Source organism: Gymnodraco acuticeps, unplaced genomic scaffold (genome assembly GCF_902827175.1).
Source record: "Gymnodraco acuticeps unplaced genomic scaffold, fGymAcu1.1, whole genome shotgun sequence".
NCBI lineage: Eukaryota > Metazoa > Chordata > Actinopteri > Perciformes > Bathydraconidae > Gymnodraco > Gymnodraco acuticeps.
In genome coordinates this window covers 79,000-101,290 of record NW_022990963.1, presented here as the reverse complement: position 1 = coordinate 101,290, position 22,291 = coordinate 79,000, and the positions used below count along the sequence as shown (strand labels likewise).

At 41.4% G+C, this 22,291-nt stretch overlaps 1 protein-coding gene across 2 annotated transcripts in view; it reads right to left on the bottom strand.

Annotated features, from left to right (window-relative positions):
• The window catches only part of ctdp1 (CTD (carboxy-terminal domain, RNA polymerase II, polypeptide A) phosphatase, subunit 1), a 117,452-nt gene that overhangs the window by 33,379 nt on the left and 61,782 nt on the right, over window positions 1–22,291 (bottom strand). For both annotated transcript variants that reach the window (XM_034235180.1, XM_034235181.1), the window contains exon 12: window positions 19,249–19,484. In XM_034235180.1, the coding sequence (XP_034091071.1) occupies window positions 19,249–19,484 (236 nt within the window). The remainder of the gene's footprint in view (window positions 1–19,248; window positions 19,485–22,291) is intronic.

Sequence of the window (22,291 nt, the reverse complement as noted above, 5' to 3'; positions counted from 1 at the left end):
CGATGCTCCGATCGATTGCCCGCCGATCATTATCGGCCGATATTCACTCTTAATAGTTTGATCTGTGCTCTCAATAAAGGCCGATCAGGAGAACTGGATCTGATCGATATGGACATAATCACCTGAAGCCCCGCCCACTGTTTAGCGCCTGCATGAGAAACTGACGGGCTGTCAGGAGAGAGAGAGAGGGAGAGAGAGAGAGAGAGGGAGAGAGAGGGAGAGAGAGAGAGAGGGGAGAGAGAGGGAGAGAGAGGGAGAGAGAGGGAGGGAGAGAGAGAGAGAGGAGAGAGAGAGAGAGAGGAGAGGGAGGGAGAGAGGGGAGAGAGAGAGAGAGAGGGAGAGAGGATCCGTTTCTCCCGTGTTATTATTCAAAGTTAATTTAAACTTTTGAATAATGTACTTCATCTACTACAAGTAGTTTCTTTGAATGTAATAATTATGTGAATCATTTATTGAAAAATGAATCTGAATTTTTCGATCTGTTACGATTATAAACTGAAGCAATATAAAAATGACTCCCACTAACTGAGTTTTCAACATCAGCATATCCGGTCAGAGTCTGGTAATTACCTGCTAACTGAAACTCTGCTACACAACTCTTATTATTATTATTGAAACAAGTTTCAAATTTGTCCGGTAAAATAAATTCTGTCCGGACATTGACAAATCCTAGCGGACACCCTGCCCTGCATGTAGATTTGCTTTGAATTAGTCAAACGATTGAAAATGCTACTGCACAAGATGCAATCCAAACAGGTGGGTTGTCTTTGCTTTCTCTTTGTATTCTATACAATACAATTTCCTTCGTTAGGTACTGCTTGGAGGCCAATGTACAAAACTCACAGGACTAAACGTGGAAATCACATCATTTTAGACACTAAAGCATTCATTGCACACATAAATATTTGGGGATATAGGCAGTAGACCCAAGTGGATTAGCTCATGTTTATATCATATTCGACATAAAAGGTCCCGATTCCTTATTAAATATGCATCCCATGCTTGACGACATTTTCCTGACCTTCAGTCTATTCTCCGGGAGTTTGAATATCCCTTGATTTTTACATCTCATTTATACGAAATCAGCAAAAACAATACTTACATAGCCAACTCAAAATCTGTTACCAAGCGAGAGGCAGAATACGTCCCATAGTGTACAATGTTCCCTTCAGTTTTGCAACAATGGCCCTTTCTAAAATGTGCTCAGGATTATTGCAACGGCACTGAAACATCCACTGAGAGCAAGTAGTCATGCACCATTATGTGCAGCATTTCCCAGAGCGAGTGTTATTGGCAAACACCATGTTACTTTAAAGCAGCCACCATGTCTACCTGCACACGAACGAGCTGACAAAGCACCTACTGCACAGAGACCTTTACAAGATGACATACTGTAAGGTCAGCAGAAACACTTTCCTTTTACTAGCTTTTACTTTGTGAAGCTGAAAACTTACTTTAAGAATGAAAGATGAATATTGATGAGCGACAAATAACAACCACCATGTTTTAGCTGTGGGTGTAAATCCTGTTTTCTTAGGCTTTACATGATACCTTTACGGCCCGTACACACAGCAGCTTTTGGCGATTTGTCCACCGCTTCCAGCGCGTCTCCGCCCATTGACTTTGAATGGGGATGACGTCACTTTCCCTCGCTTGTCGCCGAACTGCATTGTGGGGGGGCGAGGCGAAGATTTCCAGGATTTCCAGGATGTTCAGGATTCCAAAGTTGAACAATGTTCAACTTTTGAGGCTGAGCTGGAAGCGACAGCCAATCAGATCCGTTTATGCAAATCTGACAGTTCAAGCGCTAGCCAATCAAACCGCGTGCAAGCTGGGAGAACCAGACCCACAGTTCATTTCTATATTCCACAAAAATGGAGGAGAACTTAGTTATTGCGGTAGCAAATCACCCGGTTCTTTATGACCAGTCCCTATTTACTTACCGGGATACAAACCGGAGAAACCAGGCATGGAGGGAGGTGGCAGAGGCAGTGGGTGAAACTGGTAGGTTTTCGCTTGTTTGGGGATTTTATATCCAGTTTACTTCATTGCTAGTTTACTTCGTTGCTAGCAAGCATAGACAGTATCATTAGCCAGCATGGAATGTAGCATAAACACTACTACACTTGCTACCCTTGCTACATAACCGGCATCCATTTTGACAATAGTGTAGAAGAACCGGGTTTTTTTTGCTTTGTATGTCCGGGGGCGGGATATTCATGTGATTGGTTGTTGGTCGCGAAATCCCCAAGCTGTCAGACACGCCCAGCTCCAGGATTTTCAAGATTTGGTCAAAGCTACTGTGTGGACACACCGTTAGGGTTTAGGGCAGTGGTTCTCAACTGGTCAGGCCTCGGGACCCACTTTTTACTTGGTCAATACATCGCGACCCAACATTTTGAAGCACTCAAATCTATTCAACAAAATAACGTGCTGTAATATATACGCTATTCAGCATACAATATTAATACAAGTGAAGTACAGTGCATATATCCCTTATATCCCTTCACAGAACTAAAGTATGCTTTTAAAAAAGGTTTATGAGATGATGGAATCAAAGCTGAACTGTATAAAAAGGCACACATGCTGAAAACCCAACCCCAGCAGGGGGTCTGGGGGGATTCTCCCCCAGGAGATTTTTAGAAATACTAACATAAACTATGCATTCTGGTACTCTCTGAGAAGAAAATAAATAAATCTATTACTACCCGATATATTAATGATATTTTATGCCATTGTTTGTTTTTCACTTTGTTCTGACATCTTGCTGCGAGAAGAGCAAAGAGGAGAGAGTCTGTGTGACTTACTTTAAATTGTGGGTAAGGGGAGATAGCCCCCATTGTTCTGTGACCTGTCAGTCATCAGACCGGGGGTCATATTTCATTATGTGTTCATTTGTATCTGAAGTTGTAACCATGGATGTATAAAGAAGAGTTCTACCGCTAAGTTATTCTCCGTGGGGACTTCCGGCAACAATCTTGATTCTGATTGGCCAGAAGAAAAAACATCAGCAAAGACGTTTTATTGAGAAGATGATCACTACGTGACAGAAGTTTTCAAAACCGTTTATGGTCTCCGGTACTTCCAGTCCAACGCCGACTGCATGCACAGCGTTAGAAAATCGGGCCTTCAAAATAAAAGTTTGACCTTTTCCACATCCGCGACCCACTCCAAACGGGTCCGCGACCCAAAATTGGGTCGCGACCCACCAGTTGAGAACCACTGGTTTAGGGTACCTTTAGGGTATCATAGGTATCGTAGGGTCCGTGATGTCACCCATAGGATTCTGCAGAGTTGCTGAGAAGCCTAAAGTAGGCGGTGTCGGCCACTAACGGCTCGACAGTGACGTCAGAGTCTAACTCCCGCCTGCTCCAGCCTGATCCAAATAAGGGCAAAGAGGCGGAACCGAGGCGGAACCTCCAAAAGCCATAAGATAAGTCCGATATTTAAATGAAGAATACTCTGGGTTCAAGTTGTGTTCCCGGGATCAGCCGAGCAGTTGAGCCCCTGTAGCATCCTGGAGCTTACTGAGCTAACGGAGCTACTAGCAGAGAGACAGAAAGCTAGAAGCAGTACTCACTGCAGAGACCTGTCACTCAAGGTGACCACGCCCTAATGTATGCAAACACTTTAAGACCTAATATAACTAAAAGGGTTGCGTTATAAAACAATTCACCCCCCACACTGTAGTCATGAAGGGGGAATTTAACTATACAGAGAATATGGTTAATATTGTTTATTTCTGCTGTAAAGTTGGTCATTTTAACATGGGGGTCTATGGAAATTGCTCCCTTCTGCAGACTGCTCCTACTGGCCACTAGATGAACTGCAGTTTGAGGCACTTCCTTATTGGCCTCCCGGCTCTGCCCCAAAGTTTGCCGCTTGCTTTAATCACAAGAAACATGTCATATTCAATACTCCTGAAGTTTAATACATAGCAAATAATCTAAATTGCAATCTGTGGTCTGCAAAAATTGCAATTCGATATATCTTCCATTTAATTCAGCCCTCTCTAATGTTGTAAACCAAATGGGACATCTGTAGTGAAATCTGCAGGAGAGCTTAAGAGCTTTCTCACATTTCATGTCTTTGCCTTTTCTCACAGCAAGAGCTTGGAAAACTTTAGGGATTCTTTTCTGGTTAATCGAAAAATGAATCATGATTGAGGAAAAACTAAGAAGTTATTATATGTGTAATAAATATCATGCCAAACATCCTGCAGGTGTGTGACTGTGCTATTTAAGGCTTGAGTATTAAATAATCCACAATACAAATCCATTCTCAACATCTAGATATCCATATCCTCAGTGTGACTTGAACTAATGTCAGACAGCCCACTCAAACGCTTTAAACTTCACATGAAATAGATGTTAAAAGGCCGATAGATGGAGAGTACCAACATGTACTGTAAGAAAACCCAAAATCCATGCAAGGGTTTCTTCTACAGTCCAGCTTGCCTTTTACCACGGGATAACCGGACAGTGAAGAAGCAGGGAAGTTACAGTGAGAGAGAAAGAAATGATAATAGTGTGAGCTCTTGAAAGACCCGGGGCATTTGATTCATGTTTAATCGCCTCTCAGACTGTAGCACCTCTTTGATATCGCTCAGTGGGTGCATGCTCGGCTGCCCCGCTGCTCATCAGGCATCCTTTGGTTAACGAGAGGGTACAATTAAATCACTGGCTGCTTTTCATGTATTTAAAAATACCTCTTTTCAGGCTGAGGGACTTCCGTCTGTGGAGAAGCCCTGTGTCTAATTACCAGCACTGTGAAGGGTACAGATTTTAAACCCAAAGTGCATATATAAGGACCCAAACACTACCTTCTCAGCACAAAATAGCAGAAATTAGCAGCCAGTGATGCTAACTAGTGAACATAGTGGAGCATATTGCAGCTAAATGGGCATATGTTCCCATTTGGAGGTGGTGTTGACCCAAATTAGAGCTAAAACAGGGACTTATATATTGGACTCATTACATAGAGACACGTTCAACACATGACGACTTAATTTTCTCTGGAACGGCTGGATATGCAAATAAGGGATGGTATTGTATATGATTTAATTGTACTTAAAAACACCTACATTAAGTTGATTATGGTGAATTTGCCGTATCAGGTCACTACTACAAAGAACAAGGCTGATTCTTAACCCTTTGGAGTCGACCGTCACGCCGGTGTGATCAGATCACATGACCTGTTCAAGCCGGTGCCGCATAAAAACAACAGTCCGGACAACATTGCCGTGTGTTTCCGTCGAAAGTACTGGCTTGAAACTATATGCCAGTCTTTGGTTCATGCAAAAAAGACCCAGTAAACAGAGATACGATGATATAAAGTTAATACAAATATATATGCTACCTCAATCAAACTTTCACATTATCATAGTGACATCCCAGGTATATATTTCCAGCTTTGAAATTGTTTCGTTGTGAATGTTTGTGTTACCTATATACAAAATAATATCATTTTCAAAGTCCGTTTTTACGTTTATTTGTGATTTCGGGTCCGAAATGTTTATATAGTATCTCAAAATGAAAAAAATAACTATCAGGTTATATAGGTGAGGTTGTCCTTAAAAAAAATATGTCAAACATTTCTTAATGGGGTTTAGTAAGACAAATCAAAAGTATGCGAAAACGACAAAATTAGCCCGGGACTCCAAAGGGTTAAAGTACGGGAATTATCATAAAACATGAAAAAACTCAGTGTTGCTATTTTATCCTTTATTTATGAAAGAGAGATTCAAGTAGTTTAATTGCCATTATGAAGCATATTTTGATGATTGTGGGAATTGTATCATGAATCGAAAATATTAAGGCAAGGATAATCCTAAAAAAAACAATTTTTCCAAGAATAACTGTTTGCCAACGCTTGATGAAATATCAATGTTGAGTTCACACATTGTTTTTTGAAACCCTAATCGGATAAAAGAGTCAAATCTGTTGGGTTTTAACATTCAATCTTCTTTGATTATCAGTGCAAATATTACATTCTCAGTGTATGAGCACATGTAAGACCCACTGTCAATAACAGACTGCAGTTATTTTCTGTCAACACAAAACAGAAAATTGGCGAGCCACGCTGAAATGATTAGCTTGACAAAGAAATTATACAAGGTGTGATAGCATTTTGGATTTGACAAGATAAAGGTCAAACTGTTTGCTGATTTTTTTAATGCAACCTTACAGTGATGCTAGGTTATCAAAATTGTAGAGCTTATTACTTGAAATGACTAAAAAAATTGTAAGTGTAAATATGTACATGACTCCACTCTAAAGTCATTTTTGCCCGTCTACCCACGTGTGGTTTTAATGACGAATATGAAAGCCTCTCATCTCCCATGTTGTACAAGCAGCTTCACACACACGACATGTAATTGTGAGACCATGCATGAAGTGCAAGAAACCGGAAAAAACAGGCGACCCCGGGATCAAATCATTAAACAAAGAGGGTCACAGCAGATGAAACGGATTTAGAATTTCACACGTTGCTATCCGACAACCTGAATGGAATTACAACACATTTGCTCACTCTTTCACCTCCGCTCGGGCGATGTTATAATAACGTGCTCACTCAGGCTGACAACTTTCACACTTCCATTTTCACTCTGAAATAAATACACTCCAGAGATACAGGGAGCGGTGGAGCATCTGAATCAATGCGTATCACCTAGATATGGGTAATGAAAGTGAGGAGAACTGATGACGACAGATGAATTTGAGCAGTCTTATTGATGTAAAAAGTGATTAGAGAATGTGTGTGGGGTTCAGCAATGAAAGCATTGGATGGAAAATGTTATTGGCCATAGATAGAAAGAGAGTTATTTGAAAAACAAAGTTCAGTAAAGAAACCCAGTCTAGACTAGAGGAAAGGGAAAACCCCAAAAAGTATAATGGGGCCTATTTAAGAAAAGCTTAATCTTCAGAACCTTTATAATTAAAAGGCCTGTTCACTCGTCTCCGGCTTGAGCTTCGATCTCAGGATCCATGTATCTGTGATCCTCTCCAGAATGGAAGTAGTCATCACATACAGAGCATCAACTAGTTCCTGAACAGTGTCCTTCACATGCTGATATCCTAGAGAGGGAGTTACACAGTCACAAGATGGGGGAATAGAAAGCAGTATTCAGTGTTTACTTCAGATTAGCTCCACGTCAGAAATGAGCATGCTTGATGTCTCTCTCCATAGAGGCTGAATCATTATGTTAATCACATAGCTATCATCTGCCTCAAACAGTCCTGATGCTCTTCTAGGTAATCATACATCCAGTACACAGCTACAGTTTGGATACCTTTGTTATCATGTGACTCTCATATTGGAAGAGGACATTCAGTGTTTTCCCAACAAGGCCCAAGACCTAAAATTACACATATTATGAGACAAAGGCAACATCTGGTGAAACACCTTTAAGTAAGGCATTTACAAAGTCTGACACAAAATATCAAACCACTTTTGTTAAGTGCACTACTGCAATGTCCTGGAACTGTGAATGCACCATCTCAACAGGGACATGACATAAATTCCTGTGAGCTGATGGAAAAGGGAGGTTCATCCACCTTTTATATCCACCCTGCCACCTCCTTGTTAAATCTTAACTCTGTTAGAGCCCTAAGTGCAGCCCACAGCTCTCAATAAATCATTCACAGCAACCCTGACTAACAGCTAATGACCACCAACGCATTTTAACAAGTGTGCTCTGAAATACAGCCTTCCTGGAAATGCTCCTTGTAGAGATGCATTTAAAAAAACATCGAAGCAATTCAATGTCAAGGAGCACAGATAGACGGAGCGTTAAGACGCTTGGGGTTAGGCCAGTTCAAGGCTAATTTTGATTGAACAAGATTAGGACACTTTTCTTATTGCTCGGCAGCTAAGTGGAAGAGACAGTAATGATTGGCTTTACGCTCAAAAGCACATTAGCAATGACTCTGCCCTTCAATAAACTTAACTCACAAGTACACCATTCAAGAAAAGGATTAGGGAGCATTCGCGGCCGTAAACCTGTACACATTAAAGGGGACATATCATGCTATATTTGAACAATATATTGTAGATATCGGTGTTCTTTTCCCCATAATGACCGCGTCGCTGCACATTATCCCTTACATATGATTATATAGAGTCATTATTCATTTGTTTTAAAGCAGGAGGCGCAAACGCTTGCCTCGGGGAGGGAGAAAAAGAGCCACAGCGGAGAATAAACAGAAGGGCAACCATGGCAACCATGCAAGGGAAGTCTTCTTCGCTGCTTTTGTGGCAGACTACAGCGCCACTTATAGGCCTGGCATATGTACTACAGCGTCTCCAGCGCTTCCGAGCGGCCATGGCCCAACCTCTCATTCCCCTGATAGGTGGAGAGTTGACCACTAAGCGGAGTACCACTTCTGTGACGTAGAAAATAATTCAAATCTGGATTAGTCTGTATCAGATCCATTACAGCCCCTTTTTTTTTTTAGAGATTTGGGTATAGAGGAAAAGAGAGAGGGTTGTATTTTCTGACACTTGGTGAGTTCCCTGACACACCGGGGACACATATTCATGTATAAAAGACGTACAAGAGTGCATTTTGCAAGATAGGTCCCCTTTAAGATAAAAGGAAATTGCGTAATTCCCAAAACATTCCCAAAGGGTGAAATGCACATCCACTGCGCAGGCATTCAAATGGCGGCGTGATACTCATCTGCTTTTTTAACAAATTGGTTCTCTTTAGTGTTTACTTCCTGTCCGTCTCCTTCTGCTGTCCCTTTAGTGTTTACTTCCTGTCCGTCTCCTTCTGATGTTCCCTTTAGTGTTTACTTCCTGTCCGTCTCCTTCTGCTGTCCCTTTAGTGTTTACTTCCTGTCCGTCTCCTTCTGATGTTCCCTTTAGTGTTTACTTCCTGTCCGTCTCCTTCTGCTGTTCCCTTTAGTGTTTACTTCCTGCCTGTCTCCTTCTGCTGTTCCCTTTAGTGTTTACTTCCTGTCCGTCTCCTTCTGCTGTTCCCTTTAGTGTTTACTTCCTGTCTGTCTTTTTCTGCTGCTGTTCCCTTTAGTGTTTAGTTCCTGTCCGTCTCCTTCTGCTGTTCCCTTTAGTGTTTACTTCCTGTCTGTCTCCTTCTGCTGTTCCCTTTAGTGTTTACTTCCTGTCCGTCTCCTTCTGCTGTTCCCTTTAGTGTTTACTTCATGTCTGTCTTCTTCTGTTCCCTTTAGTGTTTACTTCCTGTCCGTCTTCTTCTGCTGTTCCCTTTAGTGTTTACTTCCTGTCCGTCTTCTTCTGCTGTTCCCTTTAGTGTTTACTTCCTGTCCGTCTCCTTCTGCTGTCCCTTTAAGGCCCTGTCACACTGTCCCGAAATTGACACCCGATGGACACACGAATATGGAATTGTGAATTTCGCACCATGATGGCCCCGAACCACACACAAAGGCAACATTTACATTACATTTAAGACATACAACTGCAATGAAAGTAACACAAACAATTGTGTTACAGTACTATGATACTGTACTGATATCTTCAGACTTTGTTCTTTACTTTATCCGTCGTTATATGTAGAAAATATTACGATTTCTCCGTAATGTTGTTTCCATAACAACAACAACTTCCTGTCAACTGTCCTTCAAAATAATATATTATATGCTTTTTAGTTTCACAGAACACAAATTGGGTTATTTACATAATATATTTACATGATTTTGTTGTGCAATAAAACAACCCGATGGACACACGATAAAGGAAATGTTCAAATTCGGCTGTGATCGTAGCAACATCGGGCCATTCGTGAGGGCATCTTAAGCCTTCGTATGACCGCCGGTGGAGTTTCTCAGGCTCCGGCAGCAACTTCGTGAGCGGTGGCAAAATCTTTGGCATGCCAAAAAATAGCCGAAGGACCTTGCGAAGGTTCATTTTCGTGTTGAATTCGTGTGTCAATTTTGCCCTTCGTAAGCCCATCGTGAGGGCATCGTGTTATCATCGGTGCCATCGGGCATTCGCCCCGATCAGAGTGAGGGTGAATGCACCGATGATAACACGAAGATGACACGATTTGACAAGATGCCCTCACGAGTGCCTTACGAAGTTGCCGTTCACGAAGTTGCTGCCGGAGCCTGAGAAACTCCACCGGCGGTCATACGATGGCTTAGATGCCCTCACGAATGGCCCGATGTTGCTACGATGGTGGAGTTTCTCAGGCTCCGGCAGCAACTTCGTGTGCAAAATTGACACACGAATTCAACACGAAAATGAACCTTCGCAAGGTCCTTCGGCTATTTTTTGGCATGCCAAAGATTTTGCCACCGCTCACGAAGTTGCTGCCGGAGCCTGAGAAACTCCACCAGCGGTCATACGAAGGCTTAAGATGCCCTCACGAATGGCCCGATGTTGCTACGATCACAGCCGAATTTGAACATTTCCTTTATCGTGTGTCCATCGGGTGTCAATTTCGGGACAGTGTGACAGGGCCTTTAGTGTTTACTTCCTGTCTGTCTCCTTCTGCTGTTCCCTTTAGTGTTTACTTCCTGTCTGTCTTCTTCTGCTGTTTCCTTTAGTGTTTCCTTCCTGTCTGTCTCCTTCTGCTGTTCCCTTTAGTGTTTACTTCATGTGTGTCTCCTTCTGTTGTTCCCTTTAGTGTTTACTTCATCAATGTCTCCTTCTGTTGTTCCCTTTAGTGTTTACTTCCTGTCTGTCTCCTTCTGCTGTTCCCTTTAGTGTTTACTTCATGTGTGTCTCCTTCTGTTGTTCCCTTTAGTGTTTACTTCATCAATGTCTCCTTCTGTTGTTCCCTTTAGTGTTTACTTCCTGTCTGTCTCCTTCTGCTGTTCCCTTTAGTGTTTACTTCCCGTCTGTCTTCTTCTGCTGTTCCCTTTAGTGTTTACTTCCTGTCTGTCTCCTTCTGCTGTTCCCTTTAGTGTGTACTTCCTCTCCGTCTTCTTCTGCTGTTCCCTTTAGTGTTTACTTCCTGTCCGTCTCCTTCTGCTGTCCCTTTAGTGTTTACTTCCTGTCTTCTTCTGCTGTTCCCTTTAGTGTTTACTTCCTGTATGTCTTCTCCTTCTGCTGTTCCCTTTAGTGTTTTTTTTTAGCTATCATGAATCCAAAGTTTTGTGCTCTCCAAATATATTAAAATGTATATTCAAAAAGAATTCCACTGCGTTTTCCAATGTTTTTTGTCCATAGTTGACTTTAACATTTAATGACCTTCTTTATGTGGATTGATTTGACTGCACTTAGTCCCTTGATCGTCCTTAGCAACGGTCTGTTCTCCTCAGTAACGGTCTGTTAGTCAGTATTAACAACCATTGGAACGTCCAAATTGACCAATCAGAACCCATTTAACTGAGCCGTGTAATAAACTGGATTTACGATGAAGTGTATTTTTTCCTGTAGTGCTGAAGTGCACAGCGTATGAAACGTGTGTGATAATGTAACTGCATTAATAGATCGTAAAAATACGTGAGACATTTAATTATCTAAGTAAAAAGATCTGTGGGACATACAGTAGAGCGCAAAGACGTTCAAAGAACCGTCTGATCCTTTTCGCAATGTGCAAGAAATTAACTTAACTTCAGATCACCTTTGTTGAAGCTAATTAATTTTGATTTGTTTCCAACAGTGGTTGCAAACACTTGTCCTTGGGACTCACAGCACTGCTTAATTGGAACGTGCTTTTAACCTGTCACTGTAAATCTGCCCAAGCTGCGTACCATGGATTTTAAATTGGAATAAAAACAAGATAATAAAAAAATAAAGCAAGAAGTTATTCTCTGCATGCCAAACGGAAAGACGGTGAGGACAAAACAGAGACGTTCACATCGCTACAGTATCTTAGCAACAGATGTATGTCTACTTTGTGCCAAATACAAGAAAGTGGTGAAGAAAGGGATGAAGACTGACAGGATGACAACTCTTAAGGTCCTGAAGGAGTGGAGGTCCTACAGAGTTGAGTATAATCAGGAAGCCTTCTTCTATAACATTTTAAATTGCCTTTTAATGGTGGACAAGGCAACAATACAGTAGAAAATTTTTCTGTCAGACAGGAACATTACATTAATGCAGTCTGGCAGGCTGATAGAAGTAGACGTCAGATCTCTCTTCAATACCTCTTTCTACAGAAATCAAAGCCTTTGTCTGAACAGTTGATTACTCTGGCAATGTTTTCTCACTTAAAGGTCCCCTATTATCCTGTTTTTCATCAATATATCACAGGTCTCAGATATATACAAAACATGTCTTCCCATAATCCCCTCTGTTTCAGCCCTGTTTCCAAAGTGCTGATTCTCTGTCTGTTACTTCAGATGAAAATAAGGAGCCCCTCCCCACGCCCCTCTGAGAGACATTTGGTTACAAAGAACTCAATGGTGCTCTAGGAGGAGATTCAGGTGATAAGGGGGGGGGGGGGTTACCTTGGTTGCTGATTGGCTAATGGTTACACAAGACAAAACATCGTTATGACATCATAAAGTGGCCAAAATCTGATCAGCTCATTTTCAGACAGGTTTTTATAGAAATGGATCAAAAAGAGAGAGAATCTTTGTTCCTGAAACTTTCAGAGTCTCTTTCCACAGAGGGGACACATGCTGATGAAGAAGAGACATGAAGAAGAGGGGACACATGTTGATGTAGAAGAGACATGAAGAAGAGGGGACACATGTTGATGTAGAAGAGACATGAAGAAGAGGGGACACATGTTGATGTAGAAGAGACATGAAGAAGAGGGGACACATGTTGATGTAGAAGAGACATGAAGAAGAGGGGACACATGTTGATGTAGAAGAGACATGAAGAAGAGGGGACACATGTTGATGTAGAAGAGACATGAAGAAGAGGGGACACATGTTGATGTAGAAGAAACATGAAGAAGAGGGGACACATGTTGATGTAGAAGAGACATGAAGAAGAGGGGACATATGTTGATGTAGAAGAGATATGAAGAAGAGGGGACACATGTTGATGTAGAAGATACATGGAGAAGAGGGGACACATGTTGATGTAGAAGAGACATGAAGAAGAGGGGACACATGTTGATGTAGAAGAGACATGAAGAAGAGGGGACACATGTTGATGTAGAAGATACATGGAGAAGAGGGGACACATGTTGATGTAGAAGAGACATGAAGAAGAGGGGACACATGTTGATGTAGAAGATACATGGAGAAGAGGGGACACATGTTGATGTAGAAGAGACATGAAGAAGAGGGGACACATGTTGATGTAGAAGAGACATGAAGAAGAGGGGACACATGTTGATGTAGAGGAGACATGAAGAAGAGGGGACACATGGTGATGTAGAAGAGACATGAAGAAGAGGGGATTAAGTCGTGGACTTCGGGTCGTGGCTGAACCTGTCTCTGCGGTCCTGCCTTGGGTCTCGTCATGCTGCTTCCCTGATGGCTTCCACAGGATTGTAGCTGACATCCTCGTGGATTCATCTTCTTATTACAGACACATGCATTTCCTAACATTCGGTCTATATGCTGTAAAATGTATTATCTCTTGGATTTACACACGGCATCTATTGCACGTCTGTCCGTCCTGGGAGAGGGATCCCTCCTCTGTTGCTCTCCCTGAGGTTTCTCCATGTTCCCTTAAAACTGTGGGTTTTCTCTGGAAGTGTTTCCTTGTACGATGTGAGGGTCTAAGGACAGAGGGTCTAAGGACAGAGGGTCTAAGGACAGAGGGTGTCGTTTTTTCTCATACTGATATTCTGAACAATCTGTGTTGTTGTATTTGCTGTAAAGTGTCTCTACTGTAGGCTATTTTTATTTTATGTACAGCACTTTGGCTCGACCAAAAATCGTTTATAAATGTGCTATATAAATAAAACTTGATTTGATTTGATTTCATAACAGTCAAAGCATGAGACTGAAGTTCCCACTGTGGTTCAAAATAATGCGCTGTGACACGTTGGATGCGATCCGAATTATCTAACGCAGCCCGTCGTCCTCCACAGTGTTAAGCTGTAGCCCCCCATTTAGCTATCGCTGTTGTTGTCCAGGCGTCTCCCCCGGCAAACTTTCAAACCATCCCACTAACAACAACAACAACGTCAAGCCTTTGGGCTCTACGGGGCGGGCCGAGGACAAATACACATGCGTTGTTAAAATAATTAGTGGTGTTATAAAAAAAAATTGCGTTAACGCTTTAACTTGACAGCCCTAGAAAATATAAATCTTTGCTTTGAGTATGCCTCTCAGTGCATTTGCGGTTCAAAATGGATTGGATACTCGTACAACATTCAAAAGCATGTCTTTCAGCTTGTTAATCTTTAATTTATATGTTGCTCTTATAGCATGTAAGGGCTTCAGTTCTTTTGTGGTCTATATAGGGGCGTAGGAAGGAATGTTTGACCAAATGGTGCACACTATGGATGTTTGAGCATTGATTGAATCCCATTTCTAATTCAGAATTTATAAAAAAAAGAGCGATGTCTTGGTTTTCATAAAAGATATCAGAAAGAAAAGTCAAGCTACTCAAGCAAGATCGATGCAGAGAAGTGCATTTAAAACCTTTTTCCCAACATAATACCAGAGGTCAGAGAGGATAATGTAAACACTATAACTCTGGTATCTTACTGTGGAAGAACCCAAAGACCTACCTGCTTATTTCAACAGTGCTTACACAATCTAACTTCCACTCTTTTACTTGTCTAATCGTGTGTCACTACTCTGCACCATTGCACTGACTGCCGTTTGACAACAGCGATTAAGCACCAGAGCGAACACTCGACTCATTAGCAACAACCCAAGGTGTCAGACCAAGACTCAAATGTCCAAAAGACGGGAAACAAGGAAACAAATATTATCAAACTGCCTGGCTGTGGATGCAGAGACAAACAAGATCAGAGACGCAGAGAAAAAGAGTTTTACTGGTGAAGAAAACTCTCAAATCTCCTTCTTCCAGCTTCAGAGCAGTGAGGCTGGATTCAAAAAGGCAGACAAAACTAAGTCTGGAGGTGCAGAGGTTCAACATTAAGGACAACAGTCGGTATCTATTTGGCCAACAACGTGTGATGGCTCCTATCCTCTTTCTACATGGGGATCCTTGGAGCTAGATCATGTTCAGAATGTGTTTCATTCACTTTCAAGAAATGACTGAGAGCAGAATACTGATGAGGCACAACATTGAAAAGGGGAAGAAAGAAATGCTCAACAAACAAATGGGTTTCAAATACAGATTTTAACGTAGCCTATTGAGTCTGAGGCATTATGTGCACTTAGTTATAATCAACCAACACTTTATTCCACTTCTATTCCAGAGAGCAACAACATTATTGCAACTACATAATCACCAGATAATACTACAAAGAAGATTTGTCCTCTATAAAAGACACCAATGTTGTAAGGTAGCTCTGTAACGGTTCATGTTTTCTACGAGCCTCGTGGAGAACACCGAGTAGGGCTGCACGATTTGGGGAAATAATCTAATTGCGATTTTTCTGACAGATATTGCGATTCGATTTGCGATTTTGTTTTTAAGCGACCCAACGGAAGTTTATTGTAAAATGCGGCCATATCTCCGGCTAGGAAGGTCGCATCAACGTGCTCCCGTCTCTAGCACCCCCGCAGCCCGAGATACGAGTGAAATAACTAAACTTACAGGAAACTTCCGTTGGGTTGCTTTAAAGTCGAGCTTCAGTTTAAGACTCACCCTGTAATAGAAACATGTGATGGAGCATTGCTGACCTGACTCAGATGGTTTCACCAAACCATCTCAAGCTCCATTGGAAGCCATTTGGAAAAGTATTTCAAAAATACTTGGCAGGTGATTGGATCAATCTGTCTATCACCTGCTATCGTGGGCCACTTCTGATTGGTTAACAATGACTGGTGCATGTGGAGCACAGCACTTCCGATTGGTGTGGAGGACTGACACACAAGAAGAACATCGCAGGCTTTGCGATTTGATAACCGCATCATTTAAAATCGCGATTTCGATTTAAAATCGATTAACCGTCCAGCCCTAATACAGAGTATGTAGATTTATGCACGCAATACCCCTAATGTGCAAAACTACAATCCTTGATACAATTTTAACACGTGAGTTACATTAATTCACTTTTTAAATTCTCATAAATGGCAAACTTAATTCTAGGGACCGCTTTTTGTACCAGGCTATCAACATGTTTATTTCTTGGGCATTTTAAGCAAGGGGTCTACGGTAGGGGTGCACCGAATGGGAAATTCTTGGCCGAAACCGATACCGAAAATAGGAAACAGTTGGCCGAAAACCGAATGCCGAAAGGCCGAAAATGATTAATAGAAATATATATATATAATGTATAAATTTTTTACCAATGTTGTTCAGCTACCTGGTTATGGAAATAGACATGATTATGGCAAAACTTAACTTAAATAATAATCACTATTATGGGTCCATAAAACATTTATTCAGCACTTTTGAATGCATACAGTACATTTATATATGTCATGTATTATTGCTAAAAAACATGATATCGCAGTCTTAGTGTCGCCAACTCGTTTCTAATATGCAAAGACAACAAATGCGTCTATGATGTATTTTCGATCAGACGAGATCTCTCTCCCGTCTGTGTGCGAGGGGGCGGGGCAGTTTACACACACGCAGCTGCTACATGCAGCGGAGCACACTGCGGAGATGGCGGAGAGAACGCGCTCCGAGGTGTGGTTAAACTTTACCCGTCTCGATGTGGAGAATACTTGTTACCATAAGTGCAATAAGAGTTTAGCATGTAAGCACGAGCAATTTGTCTAAACATTTTGCAAAAGTGCACCGCATGCAGACGGAGGAATGCACCGGGTTCGACCGTCTTTCTAGCAGCTCTGTAGCCCCATCACGAGTAACGTTTCCACGTCAGGTGTTATGTATGCTAGCAGCACCACACGGAGTTAACTCCATGATACAAACATGGGTTAATGATTAGAGGAAACAGAGTTATTTAGTTTGTTAAAATGTCAGCTATTCTGTTTACAGTCTGTCATCAGATTATTTAATACGATTTGTTAAAGGCTCAGGGCAATCTCGATGACAAAGGTCAATGCCCCCCCCCCCCCCCCCCCTGTGAGCCAGCCGCGAGCATGGTCGCCGCGTCTTTATTACGTCATCACAACAACACGTTAGGTTACCAACGTAAGCCTGTTCTGACATTCGGTGATATTTTTTCGGTGCTAAAACCCTTTCGGCCGAAAGCCGAAAGGGCCTTTTTAACCATTTTCGGCCGATAATTTTCGGTGGCCGAATATTCGGTGCATCCCTAGTCTACGGAGATTGACCAGAGTTTGCCGCATGTTGTTACTCAACTCTAAATAAACGTATTTGTTCTGGGAAATGTCACATCCCACTGATAAATATAACATGCATCAGATGTAGAAAACCTAATCAAATATTTCCTCAGTAGTGTCAGAGGCCTGTCCTTCAGCTATAACAGAGTCTGATGTGTTCATAACTCGCAGACTGCCTGCTGTCTGTTTGGATTTAATATCCATGGAAACAGACCCGACCGTCTGGCTTCGGCATAGCAGTGATGATGAAGTGGCGTGTTAAGATAATAGTCATTGGGCGAAGGAAGACCGGAAAATACACAGCACCTTTTGCAAAAGGATTCTCAATGGGGTTCTTGCCAAGTGCAATTTAAACTAAGCATCCCTCTCTCACCCGAGGGTGTTTAAGCACCGAATGCAGGATCAACAGAGGAGGGTGCCAACAGTGATGACACTTAGAGGAAACATGTGATAGTAAATGTCTGGTCTTAAGGGAGACAGAGTAATGTGGTGTTCCTGTTATCATATTTGATTAACAAAGGCTGCTGGAGAAGAAACATTGAAGACGGAGTGATTTTAAAAGTGGTACAGGAATACGGTCGGGATGCATACCGGTATTACCGGTTACTGGTGGCTACGGTATACCGTACCGAAATCAGATCTGGTTTCGATACTTTTATAAAAAATAAAAATAAAAAAAGTTTTAAAAGTGAGTCCGTGGCCCGTGATGGCGGGAGTTATAAATTAGATTGCATAATCGTTTTTCTTCATATTTTATGTATTTCATTGTCTGTTCAATACTAGAAAGGTAAAAGTCCCACAAATGAACTGTGATGGGATTTGTTTTCTCTCACCAGTGAAGGCAAATGTTGATTTTAAAGATGAGATTTGTTTGTTTATGCAATGCCGAGATCTCATGACCTTTATTCTATTATGTATTTGTTCTCTAGTCGAATCTCAGGTTTAACATTAATTATAACGGTGCTATAAATGTCTGTTTGCATTGACAAGATGTGCTATTCACGCGGCACACCTGATGGCGGGTGTTATAAAAGATATTCCATAATCGGTTTTCTTCATATTTTGTATGTATCTTTCATTGTTTGTTCAGAACTAAAAGGTCAAAGAAGTCCCACAATTGAATTTAATATTCATTTGACATGTTAACTATATCGTAAAGTGCTTCATGGGAGTAATTGTGGGATGATACATTTTTTCAAAGTATCACGATATGTATCGGTTGAGTATCGGTATCGTTCAGTGGCATCGGTATCGTCAAAAAGTCAACGATATGCATCCCTAGAATACGTCGTAAAAACCAGGATTGCATTTACTCTTTAAATATTAAAAAAGTAATGTTGATATGTGGAGATTATCCTGCTGAACAAAACGTGAAAGAATATTTGATCTAATTTATTTATCATATTTATATATGTTTCGCAGCTTGTGGAAGTGCGCTCCGAAATATTTGTTGATCTTGTTTATTGGTATTTATTATTTTGATATTACTTATTTAAATGTAAATATAGCATTTATTTTAGTATTGGTTTTTCAGTTGAATTATACGTTCAGGGTAATCAACAGTTAAAACGATACTGTTCAAATTATTATTTTTATTTGTTTTAAAGTTCAATAAATGGACGTTTTCAAAGTCAATGAATAATCGTATTTAATAATCGTGATATCAATTATTGACCAAAATAATCGTGATTATGATTTTTGCCATAATCGAGCAGCCCTAGTGTATACGATATATTTGTTGTAAATGTGTATCCACATGCTTTACGTTGATGAAGTGTGTGCACATGTGTATGTAGGCATGTGTGTGAGAGAATCATTGGGGTGCAAGGGGGGTACAAAATTAATAAAAATCTTAATGACAACAAATAAATAAATGTGTGTTTGCAAAAGATCTTGTTTTCCAAAATCAAATGGACACATCTCATTGGCTGTTTGCTTTCAAGGGAGACGCTAAGCGATGCTAACGGGCTACAAAATGACATCACTCGAAACAAAATAAAAATGTGGATTTTGCAAATACCTTAGCACACTGGCCTCACTGGATGCTGGCTGGATCTTCTTTTCCTCCACGCTCATCTCCTGAGGAACGATTCCTCCTCCACTTTCTCCTCCTCCTTCTGCTGCTGCTGTTGTTTTCTGTCCAGCTTCTGGCTGCTGCTCCTCTTCATCATCATCATCCCCTTCCTCATTACCTGGCTTCTCTTTGCCCTGGCTTTCACTTTCGTTGTCGCTCTCTTCGTCTAACATGTCGTCCACCTGTTTTTTTAGAAAAAGGAGTTGCTATGAAATATTGTTTCAAGGTGGCAATAACTTGTCATATTGAGGTAAATGTTGATTGCCGCGTGTCTGATGGATTGATCTTGTAATCAGTTTGAAGTAGGATGATAAACTTATCACATCCAGTTTCTACCAGTCAAATACAATCTTTCTAGCTATATATCTTGTCCACTATCTAAAGAACACTGAACATTTGAATTACACTAGACGATTGAGTGCCATCAGATAAATGGAAATATGCAGCCTCTTGGCCATTGACTCATTAGCAGCAAGTAGAAGAAAGAAAACTGGGATTAATTCAGGGGGACATCGTCTTGAGTAGAGCCAAGATAATTACAGTCATCAGGCCAGCAGTCTTGTTGTTTGGTCATTTGGACAGCAAAGCTCCGCGGTGAAGGTGAAACCACCCGAAGCAACGCTGGGAATTAAAAAAACTTGTAAATACGTTGGGTCAGCGTTGGGGGTCTTCCAATTCCATTCGTTAAAATCAAATTTGAATGAATATGACCCCGCGGGGAACCAACAAATTACAGAGTAGGATACAAAATAAGAGAGCTGAAAGGGCGTGTGTGTGTGTGTGTGTGTGTGTGTGTGTGTGTGTGTGTGTGTGTGTGTGTGTGTGTGCCCTCACCATCATTGCTAAAGATTTATAAAGAGGATCCAATTCTGTATACATATTTATATTTTTGGAGGTTTGCTCTTCCCTGTCGTGTGTGTCTGTTCTTTAGGTTTTAGTGCATGCAATTGGTTTGCAAAGGCTAAAATCCCTGTGTTCCCTCCAGAGGGAGTTTCTCGCTCACATTTTTTTACTTCCTGAATATAGTGACATCACTTTGTAACACTAGCGCTTCTATTGGATAGCGTTCCAACTAGGGTTGGGAACCGAAACTCGGTTCCAGATGAGAACCGATAAGAAAATGCCGGGTACCGGGTACCCATACAAAATACACAATTTCGGTTCTGCTTAACGGTCCCTAAACGCGGTAGACCCTGTATTCCACCGGGTCCGTCTGCGCCGCGGCGCTGCGGTGACCCGGTGGAATACAGGGTAAGGGCGGACTGGCCATCTGTGTGTTCTGGAGAATCACAGAACGGTCGGTCGTCAGCGGGCCGTTGACGGCCGGCTCGGTACGCTGACGGCCGGCACCGCCCTTCATTTTCTTAAACGGCATCATGTAAATTGCGCTGACAGACGACAGACGCTCCCCCCGCCCTCCCGTAGACAGTTCACGAACTAAGTCACTTCATAACACCAAAGATGGGTCGCGGTAAACGCTCTGAAGTGAGGCTCCACTACACTAAGAAAGAAAAAGACAAGGCACAGTGTAATGACTGTTAATAGCTTGCCAAAGCCATAGCTGAGTTAAAATAAAGCACAGCTATTGTGGAATACATTTGTATTGCATGTATATTTTTTTATTTGTAAAAATGTTAAAGTTAAAGCTTAAAAGAATAAAGATATTTTTGTTATCTAAACGTTTGACCTCTTTCTTTTACAATTTTGGAATCGAAACGGGGAATTGATAAGAACCGGAATCAATAAGCAGAACCGGAATCGGAATCGATACATTTCAAACGATACCCATCCCTAGTTCCAACACATTGTACGTGATAGGCTAAGGGGCGGGACTTTCCTAAGCTGTTGTCCAATCACAACAGAGCCGGCCAGCTAACCAATCAGAGCAGACTGGGCTCTGGTTTCAGACAGAGGGTGAAAAGAGCAGCAGCACAGGCAGTATGAGAAAAATATAGAGCTTTTTTTAACATTAAAGCATGGAGACATGTAGAGACACTACATACTGATATACACCTGAACATCAGCAGGAGAGGACTCTTTAAAGTAGAGACACTACATACTGATATACACCTGAACATCAGCAGGAGAGGACTCTTTAAAGTAGAGACACTACATACTAATATACACCTGAACATCAGCAGGAGAGGACTCTTTAAAGTAGAGACACTACATACTGATATACACCTGAACATCAGCAGGAGAGGACTCTTTAAAGTAGAGACACTACATACTGATATACACCTGAACATCAGCAGGAGAGGACTCTTTAAAGTAGAGACACTACATACTGATATACACCTGAACATCAGCAGGAGAGGACTCTTTAAAGTAGAGACACTACATACTGATACACACCTGAACATCAGCAGGAGAGGACTCTTTAAAGTAGAGACACTACGTACTGATAAACACCTGAACATCAGCAGGAGAGGACTCTTTAAAGTAGAGACACTACATACTGATATACACCTGAACATCAGCAGGAGAGGACTCTTTAAAGTAGATACACTACATACTGATATACACCTGAACATCAGCAGGAGAGGACTCTTTAAATAGAGACACTACATACTGATATACACCTGAACATCAGCAGGAGAGGACTCTTTAAAGTAGAGACACTACATACTGATATACACCTGAACATCAGCAGGAGAGGACTCTTTAAAGTAGAGACACTACATACTGATATACACCTGAACATCAGCAGGAGAGGACTCTTTAAAGTAGAGACACTACATACTGATATACACCTGAACATCAGCAGGAGAGGACTCTTTAAAGTAGAGACACTACATACTGATATACACCTGAACATCAGCAGGAGAGGACTCTTTAAAGTAGAGACACTACATACTGATATACACCTGAACATCAGCAGGAGAGGACTCTTTAAAGTAGAGACACTACATACTGATATACACCTGAACATCAGCAGGAGAGGACTCTTTAAAGTAGAGACACTACATACTGATATACACCTGAACAT